The following is a 26,189-nucleotide window of genomic DNA, read 5'->3' as shown; positions in this document are numbered from 1 at the left end:
ACCAACCTGACATCACAGCATGGTTTAACAGTCACTGTTTTGTAGGCAAATGATCAAAAATCTAAGAAAAACTTGATATTTCTCATGTGTGATTAATATTTTTTCACACTTAAGACTCTGCATGTTTACAGCTGAACCACTATCACCTCTGTAAGGTCCACAACACAAAGATAATCCTCTGTCATTATGACCCTGTTAAATAGGGAATAAAATCAAGCAGAATGGCTGTTGGACTGCAGACTTCCATTTCAGGGCTGTGCTGTGCAGTCTTGCAGCTCCTGAGTGTCAGACATTATCACCTCCACTACCCTCAACCTCACCCTGCCCCTTGTGACAATTACTGCCCTACCTCCCTATTCAGCACGTAATGAGAAAACTGACTGATCGATTTCTGTCCGGCCAGTAAAAGAAGGGAAGGAGGCATTTGGATATAGCACAGCCCGGACACTGAGGCGCACAACCGCAGCATATACATATTGTGATTTATATGTTTTAGGTGTTAATGGGGGATGACTGGCATGCAGTAACACATATTACATGTTTGACGCTGAGAGTGGTAAGGTATTCTAATACATGTCTGGTTCAGGTGTGCAACTAGCAATTATTTTCATTATTGATTTATCCGCCAGCTATTTTCGCAATTAATTGACTAATTGTTTGGTCTATAAAATGTCAAAGGAAAAAAAATCAAAAACAATTTCCCAACGCCTGAGCTGACATGTTCAAACGCTGTTCTGACCAACCAATAGTAAAAAACTAACAAATGATTCTTTTTAATGCCATATTGATCAGCTGGAACGAGAATTTTTGGCATTTTTACGATTAAAAGAGCACTCCACCAGTTTATCACATTACTCACAATGGGTCTAAATCAGGGCAGCAAAACCACAGGCATCATCTTTTTTTATTCCACGCAGTCTTTTTTGTCAAAAAATGCCTACATTACCCACAATGCAACACATAATTAGCAGTTGCCAATGTAGCCTCGAGCTGTTAGCCTCAAGCAGAAATAAGGAACGGGCTACAGCTCACTCCTCTCTAACTCTACACCCCCAGATCTTTGTTCGTCTTCGAACTCGTAGTCTTCAGCCCCTTGTTGACTCGAGTGACATCACTTGAGGCAACGGCTCAGATTTTGTGCAGCTCCCTTTAAAGCCACAAAAGGCTTTATATGACTTTTCCACATATGCATTCGCCCTCCCCAGCACCTGTAACAGAATTTGTGATGTGTGAACCTGGAGGAGTTCCCCATTAGTCAATTATCAAAATAGTTGCTGACTAGTGACAAACACGTGATGTTTGATCCAGGGAGCGTCGGGGTGTTTAAATACAAGCCTGGGGAATCGGTAAATATGCTATAACAACTGTTGTGGTCCTGTGTTACAACATTAGGCTTGTAAAAGTGCCCCCCACAAACTGCTGCACGTTCTAATAAATTCATCTTGATTTATTATTCCTTTGACTGATTACACGGATGTAAATATTCAGCGGTAAAATATATAGTCATGGTGACAGAGTGTCTTTTCCAAGCACCGCCATGCTGTCCTATGAGGTCAGAGCTTCACTGCCACTCACAATTATTTATTAGGCTACATATTCACTCTCTATCCATCACTGTATGGCCACCCGGTCCGGTCACATCTCTTTATGTTTATTACAGTGTCCCACCTTCCCGAGGAGGATGATTGACGTTTTCGGAGAGGACCGAGGTGGGACTTGCGCGCGCCTTCTTCTCCAATCGTGGCTCGAGGGGCGGAGGCTTTCCATCCATACTCTGATTATGAGTCAGTTACCAGACATAAGCGAAACAATAACAGTTGGTGGTGACTTTCTATCCAAAACCCTCACAGGCAAGTTGGGTGTTTAGCGCGTTTTAGCGCATCGAGCTCACGAGTGTATCGGAGGTGTCATAAGAGGAGCTCAACGCGCTCCACTTTTAATCAGATTAGGAGCCTTTAATGTTCAATCCTGTTTTTTTCCCCTCTTCTTCTTCTTCTTCCCTACAGTAGCGGTGCAGGAGTGGCCAAAGCCAAAAGCAGCGATTCAGATCAGATTTCACCTAAACCAGCTGGGAGAGACACCGACAGAGAGAGAGAGAGAGAGAGAGAGAGAGAGAGAGAAAGAGAGAGAGAGGGAGAGAGAGAGAGAGGGTTTGTCAGTCTCCCTCCTCCCAAATCCAGAAAATCTTACCAAGGAAAAAGGAGGAGTGTCGGGGGTGAGAGAGACGCAGAGGAATCCAGAGGAATTTCCGAGGATATTTTCCCCTTCTTCACTCCCCAGCCCTCTCCTCATATTGAAATTTAAAAGTTGGAGGCGAGGCAGCGGGGACCGTGGTCAAGGATGGACGAGCAGCCGCGGTTGATGCACTCCCACGGGGTAGGCATGGCCGGACACCCCGGCCTGGCGCAGCATATGCAGGATGGCACGGCGGGGACGGACGGAGAGGGAAGAAAGCAGGACATCGGAGACATATTACAGCAAATAATGACCATCACAGACCAAAGCTTAGACGAAGCACAGGCGAGGTGAGGATAAGAAAAAAACCCCCACTATTATTATTATTATTACTACTATTAATCGGAGAGCGGAGATATTAGGCAGTGTTACTGGTGATGGAGGGGGGAGATAATAACACGGGTTTGTATCAAGACTGCCTCTAAATGAAAGCAATTACGCCCACTGAAGTGCCGTGACTGCACGAAAGCGACAAAAGCCCGTCACAAACTTCACGTTTGATTATTTGCAATAACTTTGGAGTGAATATTGTGATCGAAACTGTGAATTATCGCATTATTGCTGCCGATTTGGCCGATCTGCTGGGAGGGTTTATCACTGTGGAGCAGTTGGCACTCTCAGTTTCTCAGACACTTCTACCTTGTTACAAAGGAGCTTACATTGTAATCCTGTGCTATGAAAACATGTTGCAGATCCTCTCCTGTAGTTTTCACCTATTGCGCTTTCAATAACTGTCAAAAACGTAGTGCAAAATGCAGTGGGGGCACGTGTCAGTTGTAGTGTAACTGTCTAAGTGTCTCCTTGTGTATTTATGTGACACAAATTTAGAAATGTAAAAATCAGGCTAAATGGCATTTACAATTGGCTCCAGCTCGCTGTATAAATGAGCCTGTGTCTTATAGTAGAAACAGAAGAGAAATCCGTCTTTGTCTCAATCTGTAAATCTGCATCTTCACCATGAAATTCTGTGATTTGAGGCTCTTTTATGTGGCTTTGTTACTGTGGCCACTTGTTTGAATATTGATGTGGAAAGTGGTGTCCTGTCCTCTTTTTAGGAAGCATGCACTGAACTGCCACAGAATGAAACCTGCCCTCTTCAACGTCTTGTGTGAAATAAAGGAGAAAACAGGTAAGTTCTGTTTTATGATTTCTTTGCTTTGCTGGATTTTTGCTTCCTCGATACGGATCAGAATATTATCCCTTTTATGGTCTGATAACGTATTTCTTAGTATCTTAGCATCACTTCATTTTTTATACTACAAATTCTTTCTTTTATTGTTGAAGTTTCTTTTTTAAGAATAGGGATTGAAATGTACAAAGCACAGATCATCTGCGATACTCCGCTCTTAAACCGCTGTACGTTCATTTGGCATAACATTTTCCTTCTCTTTATGCCATGTTTTCACTGACAAACGTCACACACCATGCATGTGAGCAGCACTGGCCCCAGATGAGGCGCTGTCATTGGACTGGAGTGTTTTCATACCGACATTAGGGCCTTTCTGAGGCTGGGCTTTCTCACCCCTCTCTGTCTGTTTTCTTTGGCTGAAGTGAGCTGTTTGAAATGCAGAGGCAGGTCAGAGGGATTTTCTGTTTACGTTTGCAACGAGGGTCAAAGTCATGAAAAGGAATGTGTGAATTATTGCTCTCTTAACAGCAGATTAAAAGAAGAGCAGCTCACATGATGGAAGCCTGTGAATGTTCTGTGAGGGCGGTGGCAGTGTGCTGTTTAAGAGGCGGCTTGTTCGACGGAGGAAATAAGACAAAATATCCAATATAGCCTTATCTGCGAACACAACTTTGAAGCTGTCTTTGAGATTATTGAGAGAGCCTTGTCACTTTGTCTGTCGCTGTTGCATTCGCGGCCGTGACAGGTGAAAATAAACAGAGGGCTGGCGTGGAGGCATCGCCATGTTCCTCAATTTTACATGAACTGTCATTCACCGACATTTCGCTCGCATGAGTCAGAGTTTGGCGCAGGTTTTTCCGAAAAAGAACGTAGAAGGAGGCAGCAGACACTTTGGGATTTTCACCAGATTTACAAAGGCTTAAAGAGTGCAGCCTCTGAGGAGGAAGCTATAGTAGGTTGGGGCCCTGTTTCTAAATTGCAAGGCTTGGAAAAGTGAGAGAGTAATGCCTGGCTCTTTGTAAACTGTCTGGCGTCTCCCTGGGTTCAACCAGAGTTCGTTTCCAAAAAGAAGAACAAAGTGACTTGGACCTTTTCCTGGCTTTTCCCCCTGCCTCTCCTCTCTTCCCACCGTTCTTGGCAACCGGGATTTCACAGAGCTTGTGACGAGAGAGGCTCCCCCTCGGCCTGCAAATCCTCCTTCCCTCCGGTTCAGGACCAAGTTTGGAAATGAACATAATTCAACATAGTTTATATTTTCTCTGTGTTTTTTTTTTTTTTAAATGTATTGATTCAGTTATTTTTAAGTGTGGTGGAAAAACATGCTCCAAACCACAAATCAGCAAGCTCTAAATAACTGCATTGTTTTCATGGAGACAGAAAAGCATTTAAAAGTTAAGACTAGCCCAAAACAATCTGTGAGAGATTCAAGGCTTAATGGCTGCCTCGCTGTGTCCTCCCTGTCTGCGTTTGAAGAGCTGAGCTGCGGCTCATCTTCGCCCATAGGAGGTTTGTGCAGACGAAACTGAAAATCCTTTCACTGCAGTGACAGAGAAAATGACTCAAACCTTCACCATGGCATTTACAGCCAAATGTGCTGAGTGCAGTGTATGCGAGCGGAGTACAGCCTGTAATTTGTCAGGTCTTTTTTATATTCTTTATAAAGAGTCAGCTTCTCCTCGCTTTTTACATTGTTGCAGTCAGAGTGTCTTTTAGAAGTGGTGCGAGCGGGGGGGGGGGGGGGGGGATGAGTGCAGCAGCTCAGACTTGAAGCAGCCCTTCTCCTCGACCTTTTGCTGAAGGGAGGAAACATTTCTTTAGATCGTATATCATGTGTTGCATGTAGTTATTCACATGTGTGCTGCACGTACCTCCTCCTCATGGTATATCAGTGGCGTGTGAGTGTTGACAGCAGCAGTATGGGACATTGCAGCAGCGAGGTGTCCATTGGCAAGCAGCTGACAAACAAGGCGGGAGTGCATGCCAATGGCGGACAGAGCAGGCCTTAACTGATGACCCCACCCCACCCCTCTCCCTGTATATTTGTGCCGGGGTCGGGCCCGTGTCACGGCGGGAGAGTATTTAGCAAGCTTAAACAAGCTCAGGTTCGCATGCTGGCTGATGGAAAACCAACGGCGGAGGCTTGTGTTACCTCTTACAGACGCTCCTTTTGGCCGCCAGTGTTGTGTTTCACAAAAATGTTTACCCTGACAACCGGCCCCTCTCTGCTTTTTTTTTTTTTTTCCCCCCCAACTATCATCATTGTTTCTACAGTTCCTGAGAGCACTCAGAATTAGCTTTCCTGTGTTTGCTTCACATCCTGCGAAGAGAGTTTGGAGAGAGTCTTTGTTTGTGTGGAACCATTACGCCGATGGAAGCTGGCACGTACAGGTTGACTAAGTAAGAGAAGCCAGACACCAAGTCAGTGTTTCTTGGTGTCAGATTTCAGGCCTACTCTCTCCCTCTCTCTCCCTCTGCCGCCCTGCGTCTCTCTATCTGTGGGCCTGGGACTGTTTCGTCAGGCCAGTGTGTGTCAGCAGCCTCACATTACCCCCTCGCAGGCTCGGGTCAGATGGAGAGCTCCTGCATGACTAATGTGATCAGACGGATAATGCATTACACCGCTTGAACTTATCAAAGCTGGAGACCTGCTGAATCAGTCGGTCCCGCTAACTGCAGCCCCCTCCACCAAAGCTTGCACTGCTAATTAGACATGTACACACCTTTTAGATATCCACAGCGGTGTCGATCTGGACACTTTCATGCAGTTTACATCATCAGCACAACAACATTTACAATTATTTTCAACATTGATTAGTCTGCTTCTTGTTTAAATTAGTCCTTTATCTTGAAAAAAGTGGCGTCTTCGCATGTCTTGTTTTATCTGATCAGCAGTTCAAAATATAGGTATCGAATTTGCACTTACATAAAACAGAGAAAAGCAGAGAATCCTCACACCGGAGAGAATGGAAACAACAAACGTAAGGTGTTTGGCTCAAAGAATTGACGATCAACTGATCTTTTCGGCTCTCAGGCATGAAAAAAAGTGAAGGTGATAAAATGTCAAATTGCAATTTATGGTATTTTGTGCATCATTAACATTAAACGTTGACGGAGGTACTAGTCGAGCCCCCGTGAAGCCGTGGATAGACTGGTCACTATGGCTCCCTGTGCTGCTGTTTTTCAGTATTTAATTGACATGGCTGTCCATGATGAGTTCAGGGGTTAGTGTTGCCTCTCTTTGTTACTCTCCTCTCATCTCCGGTGACAGATGGAGGCATTAGTCTCCAATGTGGCGCTGTCCTGAAACTAATGGCTATGTCCTTGGTTTCCCCGCGCTAGCCGGGAGACTGTATATCTGTCCCCGGCTTGGAAGTGCAGAAGCAGCAGTTTATCCCCCCATGTTTTAGTTTCCACGGAAATAAGGCCGAACAGGACTCTGTCTGTTCTCCCATAAATGACTTCAAATAAATAACTTCAAAACGAGTGAGAAGTTTTCCTGAGAAAATGTTACTGGGCTTTGATTTGCGAGTTTATAGGAAACTCTTCCTCCACTTACCAGAAACGTTCCCCTAAGTGAATAATAACAAACATGCAGTATATTTTTGTAAGGAGTCTGAGCAGGGATGTGGTGATTGTAAGTTTATCTTTGCTCTTAAAGTGAATTTACGCACTGACATTTCCTCTATACTCATATTTATATTCACTGCATCATCAGTGCACTCAGAAGCAGCGGCGCGTATTTTTGCATGTTCCCTGTCCTCTGATATAAACTCACTCGCAATTAGGACAGCTAATATATTATGCAAATGTTGACTGGCTTAATTGAGACATGTTAATCATGTTTTAAGAGGCTAATTACAGCCCTGTATATCTGAGGTGGGAGTAGTAATTAGCCGTGATAACAGATCTGGCTGTAGAATGGTCATATTCTGTGTGTCGACGCATGGCGAAGGTGTGTGTTTGTGGGAGCATAGGTAGTCGTTAGGTGTGTCTTGTGTTTGTTTTTGCTTGTTTTTTGGCAGCTGTGGCGGCTTTCCTCTTTCTCTTTCAGCCTTTAAGCAAATGAAAAGTTTGCATTTCATTTGAGTTGATGTCTTCACATGCATGCCGGTAAGTGTGCGTCCACGTCTGTTTAATGGCTCAGAGGACTATTTTTCCATCCGCATAGACTTTTTCACATTTCACCTTCATGGGAGCGGCAAGAAGGACAGAGGAGATCTATCAGCTCACCTGTTCACGAGGAGTATGAATGCTTTGCATCTCTATCTATAGTTTATAGTCTATAGTTTCCCGCACTCCTCAATCTGGTTATCTGATGCAGCAGTACTGGCCATTCTGCCAACCGGGCTTTTATACAAGGCTGTGTTCTTAGTTTTCTGACAGAGATCATATTCAGATCCATTACACTAAGAATGCCTTCCCACTTATCGAATATAAAATTGCTTTAGAGAGGAAATTTGCTCTATGGCGGAGTGGAGTTTCTTTTTTATCAGATGTTTGTCTCTGGAGCAGCTTTTAGTGTCTACAAAACAGCTCTGGTGACATTATTGCAGTTGCAATTGCCTCAGCCATTGTTTTTCTTATTGGTGCTGTTTGGATTTGATTGGATTTTCCACGGTCCCGTGGAATTGCCTCACGCAGTAGGACCATTGGACGCGTATATCCTCATATTGTTGGCATTGAAACACCTGCAGATTTTATTACTGATATGTTCATGGGGCTCCAACTGTGTGCTCCAGCTACCTCTGAATTGCACTGTTTAGTCTTTCATTTTTCATAACATTACATCTCTCTGGTTACCTGCCCCCCTAACATATCCTTTCTTATATCAAAAATGTAACTTGCACATCCAGATTTTCTTGGGCACTTTGATGGAGGTGGTTGCCCTGGCAGCTGATAACCTTTAATTCGAGGTGTGGGATCTCATTTCCCTGGCACCCTGCCACTACGATGTAAGTGGCGTGTTGGCAGCGTGCTGGGTTTGTACAAAGGAACCCCCCTGACTTCGATGAACAGTCAAACGTAAAATGGCAAGCGCTCTTCCCTGGCTGACTTAGTAAAAATGACATAAATTAATACATGCTGCTTAAACAGGACCAAGATTAATGGTTGCCTTTCGCGGCGGCTTAGATCCACTGTCAGTCGCTGCTCGCTGCCCAGATGGAATCAACACCAATCAATGAGGCTACTCCGCTCTCCCTGGGTATCTGCACACACACATTTAAATATATCCTGTCCACACAGACACAGTCACATGCATCATGCAGAAAAAAAACAAAAGAAAACATGAATTGCACCTTTGTCGATGCAGTATTTTTACTCCTCTCCTCAGCATTTCTGTACATGAACTCATAGGCACATCCTGCATTACCTCCCATACAGTGGGGTGTTCAATCAGGTGCCACAAAGTCAGATGGGGAAGAGCAGTGAGGCCGATGGCTCAGTCGTGATTGGATGTTTCAATTACTGATAGTAATGCCATGGTGTAGTGAGTCATGCAGTGCAGATAGCACCATTTATTTTAATCAGGACAGGGGAGAGATGGGTGTGGATGTGTCTCCCTCGTTTCAGAGTAGTTTCACATTTAGATGCAGAGGAGTCTCTCTCTCTCTTTCTTTATTTCACACACAAACACACACATGCACATGCACAGACACACACACACACACACACACACACATGCTCAGGTGGAGGAGAGGTTGCCGTGGGTAACGCATAGCGACAAGGTACTCTCTCGGCGAGCTATTCTAATTTATGTTAATAAACCTCGCTGTTGCCGTGAGAGACAAAGGGGCCACAGATGAGCCTTGGTAACCTCGGCACCTTCACTGGAAGCAAAGGCGCAGACAAAGAACAATGCGCGCACACACACACGCACACACTTACTCAGAGAGAGAAGAGATATTGAACTGTAGAGAAAGACACAAACATTGTGGCGGAGAGCGATGATAAATTTAGCCACACAAAGAGTTGTTTTTGTGGCTGCAGAATCAAACAGCCTCATGCTGGCAGTCTTCAGTGTGGTGTGTGGTATCTGCCGTCTCTGCATGTGTGTCAGAGTGTGTGTTGAAGGGGCAGAAATAGGCAGGCAGGCAGGCAGGCAGTCTCTCGGGATTGGTGCTGCTAATTCCATGGGGAATCTCTATAGAGACACGGGGTGCTGCAGTTTTGGATCACTTCCCGGGGCAGATGTGACACCACAGGTAGCATTTAGCACAGTGGGGCGAGAGCACGAGCGTTAGCAGAGGTCAGCACTTGGCCTGGCTGCCTGGCAGCGGAAAGACCATCTCAGAGAGGCAGATAAGGGCCCTGAATGTGCTTCTGAAGTGGTGTTGGCTCATTCAGGCAAAAAAGGGAACCCTCAGCTTGTATGAATCCAGAAAATAACCACAGAACTCACTTTAATGCGCATCTTGTTTGCTTTGTCTGCAGTGATGCACTGATGTTCTGTAAACAATGTTTCAATGCAAAGCAATACATTTTGAGAAAAATCTGTCAGTTTACGTTATTAGAACGTGCGGCATGAAAATTCTCATTAAACTGAAATTACACCAGAAACTGTAGATTTTCTCAACCAGCAGCTGGTCTGACTCGTTATTAGACAACTTGTTATTATGGAAAATCTACTTTATGTATATATCAAATGCCTCATTACCAGACTGTTATGTTTTTCAGTGTGAAAATGAATTAAACTTTGAAATTTAGCCTCTCAATTCTGGCGTCTAACAAGGTAAAATGCGTCAACTATTCCTGACAGTAACAGCAATGAGGATTGATATTACAGTGAGGCCTCCTTGCTGGTTTCCTGTACTGTAGCTATCCCTATCCCAGCCCGAAGAGTGAAAGCTGTGGGTTTCCTCTCTGCCGTCTGTCTGCCAGCTTGCCTTTGGCGGTGTTAGTTCTGGACAGTTAACTCCAACTGAAATTATGTTAATTGCTGTCATTTTCTTTTTTGTACTTGAGCATAATCAGCAAATTATATACTTCTGTTCATTTATTACCAAGCCACTTCTAACAGAGTTTTTACCCTTCAAAGATCAAAAGTTAGGAGGTACTTTGCTCTTATGATTTGTGTAAACATGTGGGTGTCTGCGCACAAGTGTGTGTTATGAGCATTTTGTGTAATAGTTACGAGCAGTACTATGTCATGAAGTGTCTCTGAAATGTTCTGTTTTGCATATATAATGTCAAGTGCAGCTAACTATTGTAATTTGTGTATTAATACTGTATACCATAAAGAATACTATACACTATAGTATTTGCAAGCAATACAAAAAAGGCTCCCAAGTTGTTGCTGCCGTTGAGTCAGAGGTCTTTCAAGGCCATTTTTGTGGCATCGTGTTCGAAGGAGGCTCGTATTTCTTTATTTTTCTGAGATTTTGGGTCCTTACAGAATTATTACGGACAAATTGACAAAAGCACCTTATTTCAACATTACAGAAAATGCCGGAATCCTCTCCAAAGCATGGCCCAATTTTTCATTCTCTTCATTGCTGTCACTTTTATCTCTGATTTTATGCTGTTTTGTGAATCCGCTGTTGTTTATGGAAATCCCCTCTAATCACTTGGTATGTGTGTGTATGTGTTTGTGTGTGTGTTACTAGGCAGTAGCTCACTGACAAACAACAAGCGAGAGGTGTGACGTAGCACAATTTAATGTTGAAATATGCATGACCATGGCGTGTAAGGGGCTCTGTATTATCTCAGCTGCTGACCGCCAAGCACATACAACAAATACTCGTACAAACATAAGATGCGCTTTGTCTGCACTGCGAGGTACAAGTACACATTTTACATTAAGCGACGCCACACGGCATGATGACGAGTCATTCAAGGTCCAGTGCGGGTTTCAGTCTCACCTTCACCGGAGGCAGCTTCAGAATCAGTGTTTGGTTTGTCCGTTCTGGGCTACTGTAGAAACATGGTGGTGCAACATGGCCGACTCCATGGAAGAAGACCTGTTCCCTCTGCAGATATAAAGAGCTCATTCTAAGGTAACGAAAACACAACAGTTCTTCTTTTCAGGCGATTAAACACTAGTGAAACATACTGATGAATATTATATTGCATCTCTGCCAACAGATCACCTTAAATCCTACAAACTGGTCCTTTAAACACATTTTACATGCATCTATTTCTCAGCAGGGAAATGCAGAGGAAATTCAATATGTAGTAATAAGTGAGCATCCTTGGACTATTTCTGGGTTTTGTAGTAATAAGAAATTGATTTTGTATTTTCCCTTTGTTTCTATCTGGTCGTATCCTTTTATTGTCTTTTATTTATTAAGACTGACTGAGCACCCGTGCAGCACTCTGCTACAGACACTTGTTATAAAAGTGGCAGGTGTCCAGCAAAGTTTCTTGCATTTGGATAAAAGGCACCTTCAATGGAGCATCAATGTGTGTGTGTGCACGCGTGTGTCGGCACCTCGCCCAAGAGCCTTTAAAATTATGCTTTCTTATCCGCTCTTTCACCAGCCGTTCATAAGATTTGAAGCGACGACCCCGTGACTCCGCACATGCCTCCCGCGCCTCCAGGCGAGCTTCTTCTTCTATTATATTTTATTTGGCTTGCTGGCACCACCTTGTAGCCTGTTTTATTGGACATGTCCTTCAGCACCATGTTTAGCAGTCTCCTCCCCTAAACGCATAAAATTCCTTTATGTTCCTATTACTTGGGTTTATGAAGAGCGTCTTCAGCCCCCTCCCTGCTGATAAGATCATATTGATAGATTGATATTGGGAGAGCTGTAGTGTGATAAAGGCGCAGGGGTTAAGAGCTTCTTGGATAGTTTAACCTTGATAAAACAGTTGTTTCAGTGAGGCTGATTTTGCCCCATCCGTCTTCATCCGTCAGGGCCCCGCTGAAGTATGCAAATGAAGGCAGTAGAGGGAAGCGCCGTGTGCGGTTAAATGGGGCGTTGCGAATGTGCGGTGTACCGCGCCGACGGGGTGATACTACTTACTGTCCAAATTTAGTGTGTCTCTTCTGAAACATCCTTCCCCCCTCTTCCTTTTTGTCTGCATTTCAAGAATATATACAGCCCTGAGAGGAACTGTGGCCTCTCGTAAAATGATTACAGCTGTGGCAGCAGCGAAGCACTTTATGCTCGCACTTGTGTTTGCGCAGGTTTTAATGTTTTTGAGCTGGAATTTAGTGACTGCAGGACAGTGTGTTATCCCTTTATTTGTGTCTTTGTGTTCGCAGCATCGGTATTTACATGTTGCAGCCGGTTTTATTGCTCGTTCCAGCCATACATTTTAGAATATGGCTGTTTATTGTGCTAATTAGTGAGTCTGGAGGTGTGAGGGTAATAATCTTTATGATAATAACTGTTTATGCCTTTACACTGCTCTCCATTCACAGTTTACATTGCTTGGGCAGCTTCATTTGCCTGATTAGTTTTGTACCTACTCAGCAGCATTAGGGATGTTTTTTTTTTGCATGTATTTGATTCTCTCATTTATCTCATGTGTCGGCATATTGATTGATTCCCCTGCTCACTCATTATTTTGTTCTGCTCCTCACAACTCATTTTCAGAGAGGGGGCCAGCACTGAGGCCAGAAACAGATACCACGTCTCCTCTCTGCTGTCTGACTCGCCACCACACACATAAAGCTGTCAATCAGGAGCTTTCCTGGCTGCCCTTTGTTATGGAACGCCAGCTCTGTGGGTGGGTCCTCCGGGTGATAGATGGCTCAGAGAGCCTATCAGACTGCGAGAAGCATCCATCTCTGTCTGGAGCCTGTTAAACAAGCTTGGGAAAGCAGCCATGTAGTCCTAACCACCACTGGCCTCCACTAAAAAACCCCATTAACATTAATGAAGGATAGCTTTAAAAGTTCTTCAGTAATAGGCTTGAATTGGATTTATGAGTCAGATAGTTTGCCAGAGAGTACGTCATGAAAAATGTCACTGGTAGATAAATGGAAATGAGCATTTGAAAGGTCTCGGGACACTGTTTCAGCAAGGATTTCAGCTCAGCTTAGAATATTTTTAATTTTTTTTTATCTCGCCCCTCAATCATTTTCCCTCCAGGTTTAAAATCAAGCAGCAGCTTCAGAGCGGCGGTGAGGGCAAAGCAAGGTGTTTGATGTTTTAAGTGACTGCAAAGATAAAGGTGCTCATCTTACACGCAGTGCTGCTGCTTCTGGAGAGAAAAAAAAGAAGAAGTTCTTAATAGTTTTTTTAAAGGCCTTTCATCCCAGGTGGCACTGGCCATTTCAATATCTTGGAACTGCCACTTTGCCTGTCTGCAAGGTCCCTATAGATGGCTGATGTGAAACTGCCATTAGCCAGCCAATTCCTCAGCCACAGATTACTGTGGCAGTACATGGTAATCACAATGTTGAAAAAGGTCTGATTGCACTCCATCCAACCTACAAAGTGTGGCTTAAATGGGTTTTTCGAAGGTCTGTAGTCGGTTGTTGGTGTGTCATCATAGTGCATTAGGACTGTCAGAGGCAAAATGGCAGTTTTTGAAACCTTTTTTTTTCATGTGAATGTTAAAAGGATGCAGAAACACACTCAGATCAAACCAGGCAAACTGAGACCGTTCAGTCAAAGCACCTACGAGCCATTCACTTGCCTCCATTGAAAAAATACTTATTTTAAATATTACAAATTCCACGCATGCCCCCCCCCCCCCCCCCCGGTCCCTCTGTCCCTCCCCCTCCCATCTCTCGGCTAGTCTGCTCTCTGCTAACCTCTGATGTCATTAGCGTTGGAGGGAGGTTGAAGGGAGAGAGGGGTCGCTATTCTTAATGAATTCCGCTGTGTCTTTGCACTCCCCCACCTAGTTAACCCTACCCCCCTCCAGTGCTCAAGGTGTCAAATTAGAGCAGCTGGAAAAGGGGAGAACAAGGAGATGGACAAGGTACATCTCACCCCACCTCATTTCCTCACTCTCCTTCCAAGCACCTAATATAACATGAGATTCATGAATAGTATCCATGTAACAACTATGCAAAGATGGTTGGATGCACTCCACGTATTCACTTTAATGATTAAGAAGCTGTTACTGCACATAATAAATTTTTACTCGTGCAGTGATGTGCACTGAAAATCCAGTTAAAGGAAGGGTTCACCATCAGGTACCTCCACTCCACACATACAGCAGAGTACAGCATCCTTTACTCCAGCAAAAGTAACAATACTACAATGTAAAAGTGCTCAATTACAAGTAAAAGTCTTTTAAATTATTATTATAAGCACAGTGCATTTAAAGAATTAAAAGTAAATAAACCCCTGTGTTAGTTTTATAATGCATTATTTATTGGATTATTGTTACTGAAGGATTATGTAAGCAGCATTTTAATGTTGCAGCTGGTTGAGTTGGAGGTAAATTTATTTACTTTATGTACTGCTGTGCAGTTTAATGCAGTGCATTTGTTCCCAGTCTTTCATGGCTTGTAACCTTTAAAATGAAGAATGTGACTTCTTCTTCTCTTTGACGCACGTTGTATACGCACTTCCACTAAAGAGTGATATCTCAGAGAAAGAAAAAAACAACAACATAAATGTATGCAGCTCTAGTGTCCCACCTATCATCTCATGACCCCCCCAGATTGGGAACACTGATCTCATGATCAACAATACGTTATATTTTATATGCAAGTCAGAGCTTTTTAAAATCAGAACCTGCAAAGTTGCTAGTAAATGTAGTGGAATAAACACGATATTGAAATGCAGTGCTGTAGAGGCTCAGACACTAATTACTGTCCTACACTATCGATCGGTGATTTTCAGTGCATTTTGTGGTGCAGTCTTGCTTCAAACTCACAAAACTTTATTTTCAGTTCTAGCTGAGTTTCCAAAGATAACGCATATGTCAGGCTGGATTTGGAGAAACGTATATAAAATGAAGCACAAGACATCAAGAATATCTCAATTTGACAAAACAGTGCTGCTATAAAAAGGATGGGTTCATCTCAAGTTTTGGAACAAGCTGATGCAGAATATATGTGATGCTGTCAGAGAATGTGGGATAAGATGATTTGTCTTGAATTAAAGGCGCTTGAGGGGAAACGAGAGGGGAGAAGCGGATGTTAAAGGGCTTAACCTCAGCTTACCTCGCCTGCACTTGATTCAGCTCCTGACTTCTGTCCACAGAAGTCGTTTCGACAGTCTCCAGAGAGGAGGCCGTGAACTTGTTGCCTTCGCCGCGGAGTAATAGTGGTAGTGACAGTGATAACATATCAGACCCTCTGCAGGAAACGGCTCGGCATGATGTCACATCCTCTCCGTTTGGCTGCTGATCCTCGGGAGTGAGAGAAGCGCAGCGCCCAGCCCAGCAGGCGCGGTGACACGAGCGACGCTAACAGTTTTGAACAATATTAAAGTGTTTCAGGGTGGATTTTTCCTGTGAGCCTCGCAGACTTGTTGTTGCCTACTTCACCCCGGCGTTAACGGTTGATAGTCCTGACTCAACAGAGAGCCGGCATCCCCCCGTGGCTGTGCTTACTCACTCCTGAGCCCAGCGTTTAGTTTTCCTTGGCAGACCCAGGCCACAGCTCATTAGACTAAGAGAATGTGCCTGCCTTAATTAATGATATGTAAATATCCTTGAATTGGCCACATTTGCATATTAAGAGAGATTTGTGGAATCTGTGGAGTAATATATTTTAATTAGGGATTAATTAAAAATAATGGGAATTTCATTTCGCCTGGCAGGTTGTGTTTGGTGTGAAGCGTGCGCCGGGGCCCAATCTTTGAACGCCGAGGCAGCTACCGACATGTGAAGGAAGCTCTGCTCTTCCACCTGCTATCTGTGCTGCATACAAACATGCGCGCGTGTGCCCTCGAACACACACGCTGGCATCACATTCCTTGAGATGCCAGAGCCCTCCCAGGGGGTCTTCACAAAGCGCCGTGGCTTTGAAAAGCGGGCGAGGAGGATGAGGGAGGGGGGGAGGGGGATCCGGCTTGAACACCCACAATATGTTTTTTGGGGACGGTCCCAGTTTGGCTCGATTTCATCTCCTCTCATCTTTCTGTGTTTTTTTTTTTGTTTTTTTTCCCCCTTGTAGTTGGGGAATGGCTCTCAGACACGGAACACTAGTTATGTTGGCAATTATGTTAATGGAATGCCATTAGGCCATGATTGTGTATGAGCGAATGGGGAGAGAGGGCATGTTTTCACAGACCCAAGTCAGTGTCTGCTTTGATCCTCCTCTAGGAGACTCTTTCCCAAAATATTCTGTAGTTTTTAACTGATAGATCTTCAGTTTGACCGTCATGTCAGGGGTTGCTTCATTTCAGGCTATTTGTACTGGGTAATGATGTACTCAGTGTGTGTTTTTTTCTTTTTTTTTCTCTGACGGCGGTGAAAATAAATCTGAATAGAGACAAAGAAACCATCTGTCATCAGCATCACTAATAGCACTGATAGCACGGCCACTATCACGGCATCTCCTAGGTGGAAATCATCCCCATTACCAAGCATCAAGGCTGCTTCCTGCTTCCTGATGCTCCCCACAGCAGCTTCACACACACAGACACGCTCGTTCCCTTTTTACTCAATCTGCAAAAGACGATTTTTGATGCGTTTGGTTATTTTTCAGTCCTCTCCGTGCAGTGGAGGGATGCAGTAAATGTCTGTTTTTCTTCGGGCTGGCCTCAAAGCGGAGAGCTCCTTTGGCATTTGTGATGTGTCGTCAGCGCGCTGATGTTATTGATCCAGGACCTTCCGAATTCATTAGGAGATCCAGCACAACTGTGCTGCATCTTTATTTATGTTGCTGCCCCCTCCCTGGCCTGCCTCTCTCTCTCTGTCTCTCTCTCTCTCTCTGCCTCGCTCCCTGTCTGCCTTCCTCTTTCATCCTCCATGCATTATTCTTTTATTATTCTTTTACAGCTGCCTTATCGCCCGCATTTTGGTGAGGATAAGACCTGTCATCTTTGGGTCTTGTCTGGGGAGATGATGGGAGACTTCAAGGGGTGGGAGGAGGTGGATGGGAGGGGAGGGTGTAAAGAATGCCTGCTGTCCCCCTTTTTTTCTCCCCCATCTGAAATGGACCGCGCTCTGTTTTTTTTCCCTTCTCCTCCACCTTGCTCTCTTTCACTCTCGCTCTCGCTGTCTCTCTTTGTAATGAGAATCTCTCCCTAATTGAGGGAGCTGCAGCGAGCTGGCCGAGGGCGGCAGGGTTAGATTGTGATACTGGCTACGTGACCGTTATGCTGATAGAGGTGGCAGATCAATAATTTAGGCCCTGACCTTAATGGTGGTGTTAAAACGCTCATTCCTCCAGAGTCTGGAGGCCTTAAAGGTGCAGAGTTGGATAAAGCCACGGAGCTGGCTCGGATGTGGCGGTGGGAAGTGTGGGGGATGGTGGGAGAAGCAGATAAGAGGAGAGGTGGAGAAAGACAGAGAGGGGAGAGTGTATTTGCAGTCAGCCCCTCAGTGTGTGAAAGGAGGGATCATGAGCGATGTTTTTCCTGCTTCTACATTCAGACTCTCACATTGTCACCAACATTTATCCTCTTAGTATCTATATGAATGCCATAAGCTTTTCTTTTTTTTTTTTCCTCTCTTGCCTGTATTTGGTATCTGGTAATGTAATCCGTTTTCATAAGAAATCCTCCACCCATTCTCACTGATGCACTGAATGCATCAGCAGGCACCAGAAGTGAACAAAGACTGCGGTAACGAGTGGGTTTAATCTGGTTCTGGGCTTGTCTTGTGCTCCTAGCTTAAGGCCATGCACATTGAGGATTCGGACAGCCATCGATTTGATTCTGAGGGACATTAACGTCACGGCCTCATGCGTCTCTCTGAATCTCTGAGACCGGACTCATTCCCTGCTGGCAGGATGCGACCATCTCAGCTCTCCCCTGCTCCCCCACCACACTCCCCCCTACCCACCCAGCCACCCTTAGGGGATGATATATTAGATATAACCAATTCAATTTTATGCAGCCAGGACAGACGCCCTGGGGACATAAACACACACATTTTTAATACACTCCTCACCAGGAAGCCCAATGCGCCAGAGCCTGCGGCTGCCCTGGGTCTCCTCTCACACTCAATTATTAATGTAACGGCCGTAGTGGCTTAATTAAATAATAAAGACAAGCTCACTGCGAAGGAATGGGCCAAGGACAAGTCAGAAAGGGGAAGTGGCTTCTCTAAATGTCTGTTGTTGACACATATGAGGATGCAGCGCTGTAAATGTGAAATATTGCGATAACTGTCGCTGACATAAAAATGCTGTATCCATCACCAAATAAACATTAACGGTTAATATTTCTATGAATTGTCAAATGAGGAGTTTTCTATAGGAAAAGAAGAAGCCATGTTCCATCTAAATAGTGTTTTTCCCTTTTTTTAGAAAGAAAAAAAATAATTTGAGGAGAGGTGTAGACTTTTGGCATCAAGTCTGCTCGTAAATCAATTGTCTTGAGAGTCAGGTCAAACAGGGGCTCGCAATGCCTCAACTACATAAAAAGAATGATTTCCTCAGATTATGGATTCCTGCCACCTCAAGGGCAAGCCAGAGGAAGCACTCTGTCTCCGACGTGATGAAATGTGGCGTTATCTTTTACTTTGTTTCATTAGATTCACTGGAGATTACGCACTCTACCCTCAAAGACTAGATTTTCCAGCTTTCTAAGATGAGAGATCTTCTGGCCCCGGGGCAAAAAAATATATTTCCAGCTCCCCTTCCCCGGCCCGTTTCTTGGGGTTCACGTCTGCTATAGTTCGCAATTAATTATTCAAATTCATTTTGAAATGTGGGGTTACATTTTGAGTGGCTTGTTCAAAGGCAACAGCAGCTTTTTTTTTTTTTTTTTCCACTCATGGCAAGTAAGCTCTGCCATTAGATTGAAAAATAGGCCCATTGTGTGTGTTGACTTGGTGGCGTACTGCGATGAAGGATTGCGACAAACTGGAGTGTTTAAATCAGCGAATTGAAATTAATGCCCTCTCAAAGCCAGGCTTGCTGACGATACATTAAAGCTAATACTCCAGTGAGGTCGAGCAAATGTTTGTTTATATACATGAAATACGCTCGGAGAGAATGAAATGATTGTATTTCGCCCAAGCAAACACTTATATTAAAGAGAGAGGCAGAAGAAACGATTGTAATGCAATGAGGTGTGGGCGCTCTCTGTGTTTACTGTTTCCTCTTTGTTTCGGAGCAGGCTCGTATATCCTGACACGTTTCACTCATTGGTTTTAATTTTCTGGCCTTTTCTCTCTTTCCGCCGTTTGTTTGCTTTTTTTTTTATGCCTCTCGTTTTCGTCCGCTGACACATTGAGACACTTTCAAAGGTCATGCCTCAAGTCTGTCTTGTCACATCACTTATTCAGGCGGGTTTTATTTATTCATGCCACTTTTTGATTTTAATAATTTAATGCCGTGAAATGTTTCTTTCATACAGCTATAAAGCGCTCGTAAAGGACTGTTGACATCTCAGAAAATGTGGTTATATGGCTTCTTTATACAGCGCGGACAATCCTCCATGTAAAGTGTGAGCTGTTGCTGTCAGGAGGAGCTGTAATATGTATCGATTGAAATTATCCCTCACTTCCACCGCAGCCAGAGGACCTCTCAGGTGCCGGGCGAGGAGGCAGACTGTATAAGAGGCTCTTTTTGTACTTTTCTTTTTTCCTTTCGAATTTAATGCCAGCGGCTGAGAGTGGTATTTATTTTCCTCAGACTCTGCTCTGCTATCCTGGAGTTGGCAGAGTGATTTTGTAGAATAGAAACATTATAGACTGTTAGTGTCAAAGTGTTAAATGTGATGTATAGAGCTGGGGGTTTCAGAGGGAGGGGGGTGGACGGGGGTTGAGGAGGAGGCGGTAAGGAGGTGAGCACTGCCAGCCATAACTGGAGCAAGGTGCTCATGGGAGAGAGGAGCCATCCACCATGTGAGGGATGGCAGGGTAATGTGGCGGGAGGTAATGGCTTTTCTCAGTCCGCTGAAACAGAGGGGAGATCATTAGGGGCCGCCGTGCCGCACCGTGCCGTCCGTTTACCCCGACTCTGCCAGCGTCTCCTGTCAGAGCAGGGATGTGGAGACACTCATTGTGTTTGTCTGTCTGTTTTCTGTGGCGCTGGCAGCATTGCTCCAAAGCGGCGAGAGTGTTTGATTATCATTTTGGGCCTTTCTTACCGGGATGGATAGACGCTGACACTTTGGCTTACAGCTGCACTTGGATATTTCCTTACCAAATGCTTCTCCAGCTGTGAAATCAAATCAAAGAGCGAGGCCAGCCCCGATGACAAAAACAAAACTCCTCGACTTCCCCTTTGCTGTTCTTTAATCGGGCATTAATTCAGTCGTTGGGCGCAGAAGTGTTTAAAGAATAAAGACGGTTGAGATGTTGAGGTGAAAAGTCAGAGCCGCGCTGCTTCATCAGGGGCAGTTTTGACTTTGATTAATTAAAACAATCACAGCAGCAGTCATACGTTTTATGTTACAAGCTGCAACATAACACATATCTTTATAGTTCAAAACTCGAGTCTTAATCAAAAGAGGAATTGACTTCAGACAGAGATACTTTGAAACGCACGCTGTCGAAGAGCCCTCAGATCTCAAAACGAATGTCTATGGCAAAATAAAGACACCTCCTTTTATTTTCTCAGAGGTTATCGTCGGCTTTGGTCTGTGTTTGTTTGGTTCACAAACCATTACAGTGGTTGACATTTATATTTCACTACAGTAGGTGCTGTGAAACACGTTATAACTGCAGGTATTTATCAGCAACGTGAATTACGTCCAGACCAAACAAAAGCTTGTGCCGTTGAGCGTTTGGGAATCTTTATTTGTTCTCCTACATGCAGCATGCATGCCTGAACTTTAATTGTGGGGGAAGACAGGTGACGGTGCGGCTTTTTGCAACCCATGTTAGAAATAAAGGTGTGCTCTGTGCATCGGCGAGGAGTCCTCAAAACCGGTTAACAGCACTTTGAGCTGTCGGTCGATTTTTGCCCTGGTGAGCCTCCAGCCCGGCGTGACAGAGAAGATTGGACGTCATTAAGGTCTACACTCTTTCTGTTGTCTGGGGGTGTGTGAAATGGGCTCTGCTGCTGCCAACAGCATGGCCTGTTATTGTGTATCTCCATCTCGCATGTGGAATCTCAAAGAAGGGCTCGCAGCACATACGACCAGAGCTGCATATTCATCTTGTGGTGTCATTTACCTGCACTGTACTGCTTTTCCAGATGTTGTTTTTCTTCTTCTTCTTTTTTTTTTATATGCCCTTCTGTTATAGCCGAAGGTTGGCGACACATCTCTAACAAGAAGATCCTCCTCGTGTCGCTGTCAAGATTCATTTTAACCGTATGAAAAAAAGCCTCGGAGAAATATGATCGCTCCTGTAAAACGGACCAATTACTCCCCATTGACAACCTTCAAAACCCACTTTTATTGGCCGATTCAGCCAAATAAAACTTTATTGCACGAGCAGAAAGGGATGCCGTCATTTTTGCATAGCTTTTCCAAGCCCTGCGTTTATATGATCCCTGTTATTACACCTCTGTGACATTTAAACTTTATTGAACAAGACTTTAAAATCTGTAGGCAGTATATAAAAGATGGGGGAATTTATTTCTTTCAGATGGGAGGAGACTCCCCCAACAGTTGAGACGTGAGCGGAGCAGATTGACGTGGTTTTGTTTGATCATATAATTTGGAAAAGAGAGCTTAGAGTGCATTCTTTATATACTTATTTTTTTCTTTATAATAGGGCTGCAGCTAACTATTATTGTCATTATCAATTAATCAGCCATTTATTTCCTAGCTCAATTAAAGTTCCGTTAACATATCCTAAAACATCACAGACGCACTGTCAGTGTCTTGCGGAATGAGACCCCGCGCTTGAAGCTATGGATGAAGCAAATCATTATTGACCAAACTTGTGATCAGTTAATCAGTTCATTGTTTAAATTTCAGCAGTTTCCCACAGTGACGTCTTCAGATCACTTGTCTTGTCTTCCTGGCAGTTCAAAACCCAAATATAGGGCTCGGTAATTGTCTTTATTGAAAAATCTGCTGTTTATTTTCATCTTTTGATCCATAAAATATCTCAAAACCCAATTTGATGTCTGCCTGGAAAAATAGTCCCAAACCCCAAGATATTCAGTTTACTGTCACAAAAGACAAAGGAAGCCAGTGAATCTCATCATTTAAAAAGCCTGAAAGGTACTTTTTGCTTAAAAATTTGCTTAAACAATTAACTGATTATCTAAACAAGGCCTGTTTTTTCCCCGGAAGATCGAGTCGATTACTGGACCGATTGTTTCGTCTCTTATCACAGTATCTGAAATGTTAACCTGCTACAAGGTCGCTGCTGTTTAGCTTCAAGCTTTATGTAACACGACATGCGAGCGTTCCTCCTTTAAAATCAAATGTATTTCCTCGACAGCCAGACAGAGAAACTAAAGCAGGGAAGGCAAAGGCACAGGGAGAAAGGTCCTGCCCCCCTCCTCTGTGTAATTAAAAGGGGGTGTCTGTCAGGGGCTGCTGCTGCTTTGTGTGGCCCCATATGTTTGGGCGCTGATACAGGGAGGATTATTCTGTTTGGAGGCCTGATAACAGCCTGTTTATAACCTTGGCACAGGCTGCAGCCTAATCTGCCAGCAGCACATCTCTCCCCACCTCCACCCCCCACCCCCACCCCCCCATCTCAAATTTTCACAGAAAAACCATATTGGCTATTTTTTTCTCAAACGGGGGGAAACAGTCATGACCCAAAAAGACTCAAGTGGTTCACCTATATCTCTCCTTTGCATGTACGGCTGATGTTAAACTGGCAAATTGGATGTGAGCTACGATATTGGGATAATTCAGATTGTGAATGTTAACAGGTGTAAAATTAGTCCGGCTTGTTTTGCTATTTTGGATGATCATCCATCACCGTATACCCAGCGCGGAGCAGCGGTGCTGTAGTTTTTCTTCCGCTGAACATGTTCTTCTTTCCACTTTCAAGGTTTCATTTTGTCACGTCGTGCAGAATCACCTCCGCGCTCACCTTTTCCAGACGTCAGTGTTCCCTTTGTTGCAAAAACTCCGCTCTCATTTTTGAAATCTGCAGGCTGATTAGTTCAGCCTTTTGTTCTTGCAGTATATTGCCATCGCACTGCCTTTCATACGACTGAGAGTGTCATGATTTTAATTCTGCCATTGCAAACCGCTTTGTGATTTTAAGGCTTTTGTGCTTTTTGAATAACAGCTCCAAATTGTTTCTTTTGAAGGCCTAAATTATTCATTCCCTGGACTAATTGCTACATGATTGATTTCATGAAATTCATTGAGCACTTGTTGCCCAGTACGGAGGCTGTATTCTTAAGAAAATATGAAGAAAATCCTACTGACATGCTGGATCAGTGTTATACTGTCAAACACTTGAATATAATTCTACTAATATAACTAGTGGTGGAAAGCAACTAAATACATTCACTCAAGTATTTGGTAGTATTTTGCACTCATGTACAATTTTAAGGTACTTGGTACTGGAACATTTTACCTTATTTTGCATATACTGATGTACATTTCACATAAAAAAAACATAATCAGCTAATAAAAGCTGATGGACTGTCATAGATTTAAGTACTCAACAGTATTAAGAAGCAGTTAAAATGATCTGTACCTCACACGTGATAATACACTGATAATAATCATCCAATAATACAGTGATATGACAGTGACAGTAGGGCTGGGTGATATGTTCACGTTGTCCAACCAGCCTCTGTCAGACCATCAACTGGTGATTGCAGATATATTCACGCAGGGGTGTGTGTGCATGTGTGTGTGTGTGTGTGTGTGTGTGCATGTGTGTGCCCCACCCACAAGCTACGTTTCTTAGCTTTTTAATTTAAGTTTAAGATGTGAAAACAGACCATTAAATCAGCTAAATAAAACTGCAACAGCGGCATTCTGCACAATCACTTTTAATTTGGGTTAATTTGGTACATTTTATTGATAATACTCCAGTACTTTTACTTGCAAATGAGTATCTTTACACTGTTGCGTTGCTGCTTTCATTTCAACGAACGACCTGAATGCCTCTCCCACCGCGGGAGTTGACTATATGAATATGATCAACAGTGTATTTGCTTGTTTTTGAGGTGTTTCGCTCCAGGAAAAAATACTGAAACCACATCCTGAATCGCATAATTCTCTGCGAGTCTCTCCTTAAATGTCCATGTTAATCAGAAGGTTCCAACCTTGCTGATGAGTTTCCAGCACGCTGAATAAAAGTCACTCTCGGTAATGCAGTGTTCCATAGCGAGGACCCTTACCCGGCACGCTGTGGGGAGAGGGAGTGCTCGGAGTGGCAGGCAAAGAGAACTGTCAACCTGTCACATTTCTCCCTCCTCTTCCCCCTGATAAATTAAAGTTACACAGTGTGCGTGTTGTAGCAGCGGAAGGCTGTGCAGAAAGCCTGGCTCCTCAGGTCTCAGGAGATAGCTGGCAACTAGGTCAGACTGATAATGTAATCCGCTGACTGGATCCTACAGCCCACTACATCCAGAGAGAAAAGCATGACAGGAAAAAAAAACAAAATGTAGGAGGAAAATAGCAACTTTCATATGTTGTTGCACTTCCTTAGCGTTAGCTCGCTGGCTAATCAAGTTCATAAAGGAGTAGCGTCCATGCAGCCTATTGAGGACACGTACAGATAACAAATCCAGCTGCTGCACGTCCATGTGTGTGTATGACTGCACACACGTGATTATTCAAAAGTGTAATCCATGTCAATATACCTCACACTCCTCACAGGGGAATCTTATTTTCGCGGATTCCTTTTTACGCATTATCTGTGCACCGCATACTGCACTGCACATCCACAACAAAATAGTATCGCGCGAGTCCGCCGGGAGAGAGTGACAAGAATAAGTTCCTGCATCAGCAAGGTGCATTTTCATTCCCATGCAGTACTCCAGAGAGGCTCTGTGGGCCCACTGTGACAACTCTGCCTCCCTGCAGGTGTGGAAATGAAACAGGGCCTATAAATAGCCCAGGCAGCTGGGAGTGGAGCACTGTAGATAGGGGGAGGTGAGGGAGGAGTGGGGGAGGATTAGAGGTCCAGCTGGGGATGCAGGTGTGTAGAGGCTGACCAACAGAATACGACTGCTGTCTCACCCAGGGGGCCGGGGGAGGGAGGATAGCTCCATCCAGACCTTCAACGTAACGTAAAGTTAGCTTTATGTTTAAAGCACAGCGACGGAAGCCCTTCTGCCAAGTCCGAATGTGAAAGCTACTCTCCAGTTCAGGACTTTAAATGAGATTTTTTTATTTGGAAAACGCGTCTGTGATGCCGCTCCAGTAGAGATATACTGTTTAAATGAGTTTGCCTTGGAGTTGTAGCTTTGTCCTAATGTACTGAAGCAGAAATAAAATAAAAACAACAGTAATAACAGAAGAATATATAGAATATACAGAAACATAATCAGCGTCCTTCAGTCCTTATTTCTGTATTTTTCTCAATTTTTTTTTTTTTTTTTTAAATGAACCGAATTGAATCCTGGTGGAACTTTTGACACTGTTTCCATGGTTACAGCCGTCTGACTGTTGAATGTTCTGCTGCTGACTGCGACTCAGTCTGTGACACTTCTTCTTCTTCTTCTTCTTCTTCTTCTTCTTCTTCTTCTTCTTCTTCTTCTTCTTCAACAGCTCACAGAACAAATTGAATGAAAATATTCAACATTTTTAACAGTGTATTAAATTGAAATAAATGTATTGAAAATTTACTCAAGCGCTGTACTGAAGTAGAAATTTGAGGTACTTGTACTTTTTAATCCAGACATTTATCTGACAGCTTTAATTACTTTAAATTCAACATTATTGCAGACAAAACATAAGAAGAGCTTATA

The 26,189-nt window shown here is 43.8% G+C and overlaps 1 protein-coding gene across 2 annotated transcripts in view; it reads left to right on the top strand.

The window, feature by feature from the left end:
• The first annotated feature begins 2,178 nt into the window (after positions 1 to 2,178).
• The window catches only part of pbx1a (pre-B-cell leukemia homeobox 1a), a 46,779-nt gene continuing 22,768 nt past the window's right edge, over positions 2,179 to 26,189 (top strand). Inside the window, exons 1-2 of one of the 2 annotated variants that reach the window (XM_070974003.1) lie at positions 2,179 to 2,525; positions 3,291 to 3,364. In XM_070974003.1, coding sequence (XP_070830104.1) covers positions 2,341 to 2,525; positions 3,291 to 3,364 — 259 coding nt within the window. In that variant the 5' untranslated portion in view covers positions 2,179 to 2,340. The remainder of the gene's footprint in view (positions 2,526 to 3,290; positions 3,365 to 26,189) is intronic. The other variant, XM_070974004.1, reaches the window with a different exon arrangement.

The sequence above is a fragment of the Chaetodon trifascialis genome, chromosome 11, assembly GCF_039877785.1.
Source record: "Chaetodon trifascialis isolate fChaTrf1 chromosome 11, fChaTrf1.hap1, whole genome shotgun sequence".
Taxonomy (NCBI): domain Eukaryota; kingdom Metazoa; phylum Chordata; class Actinopteri; order Chaetodontiformes; family Chaetodontidae; genus Chaetodon; species Chaetodon trifascialis.
This window is presented reverse-complemented; position numbering and strand designations above follow the sequence as displayed.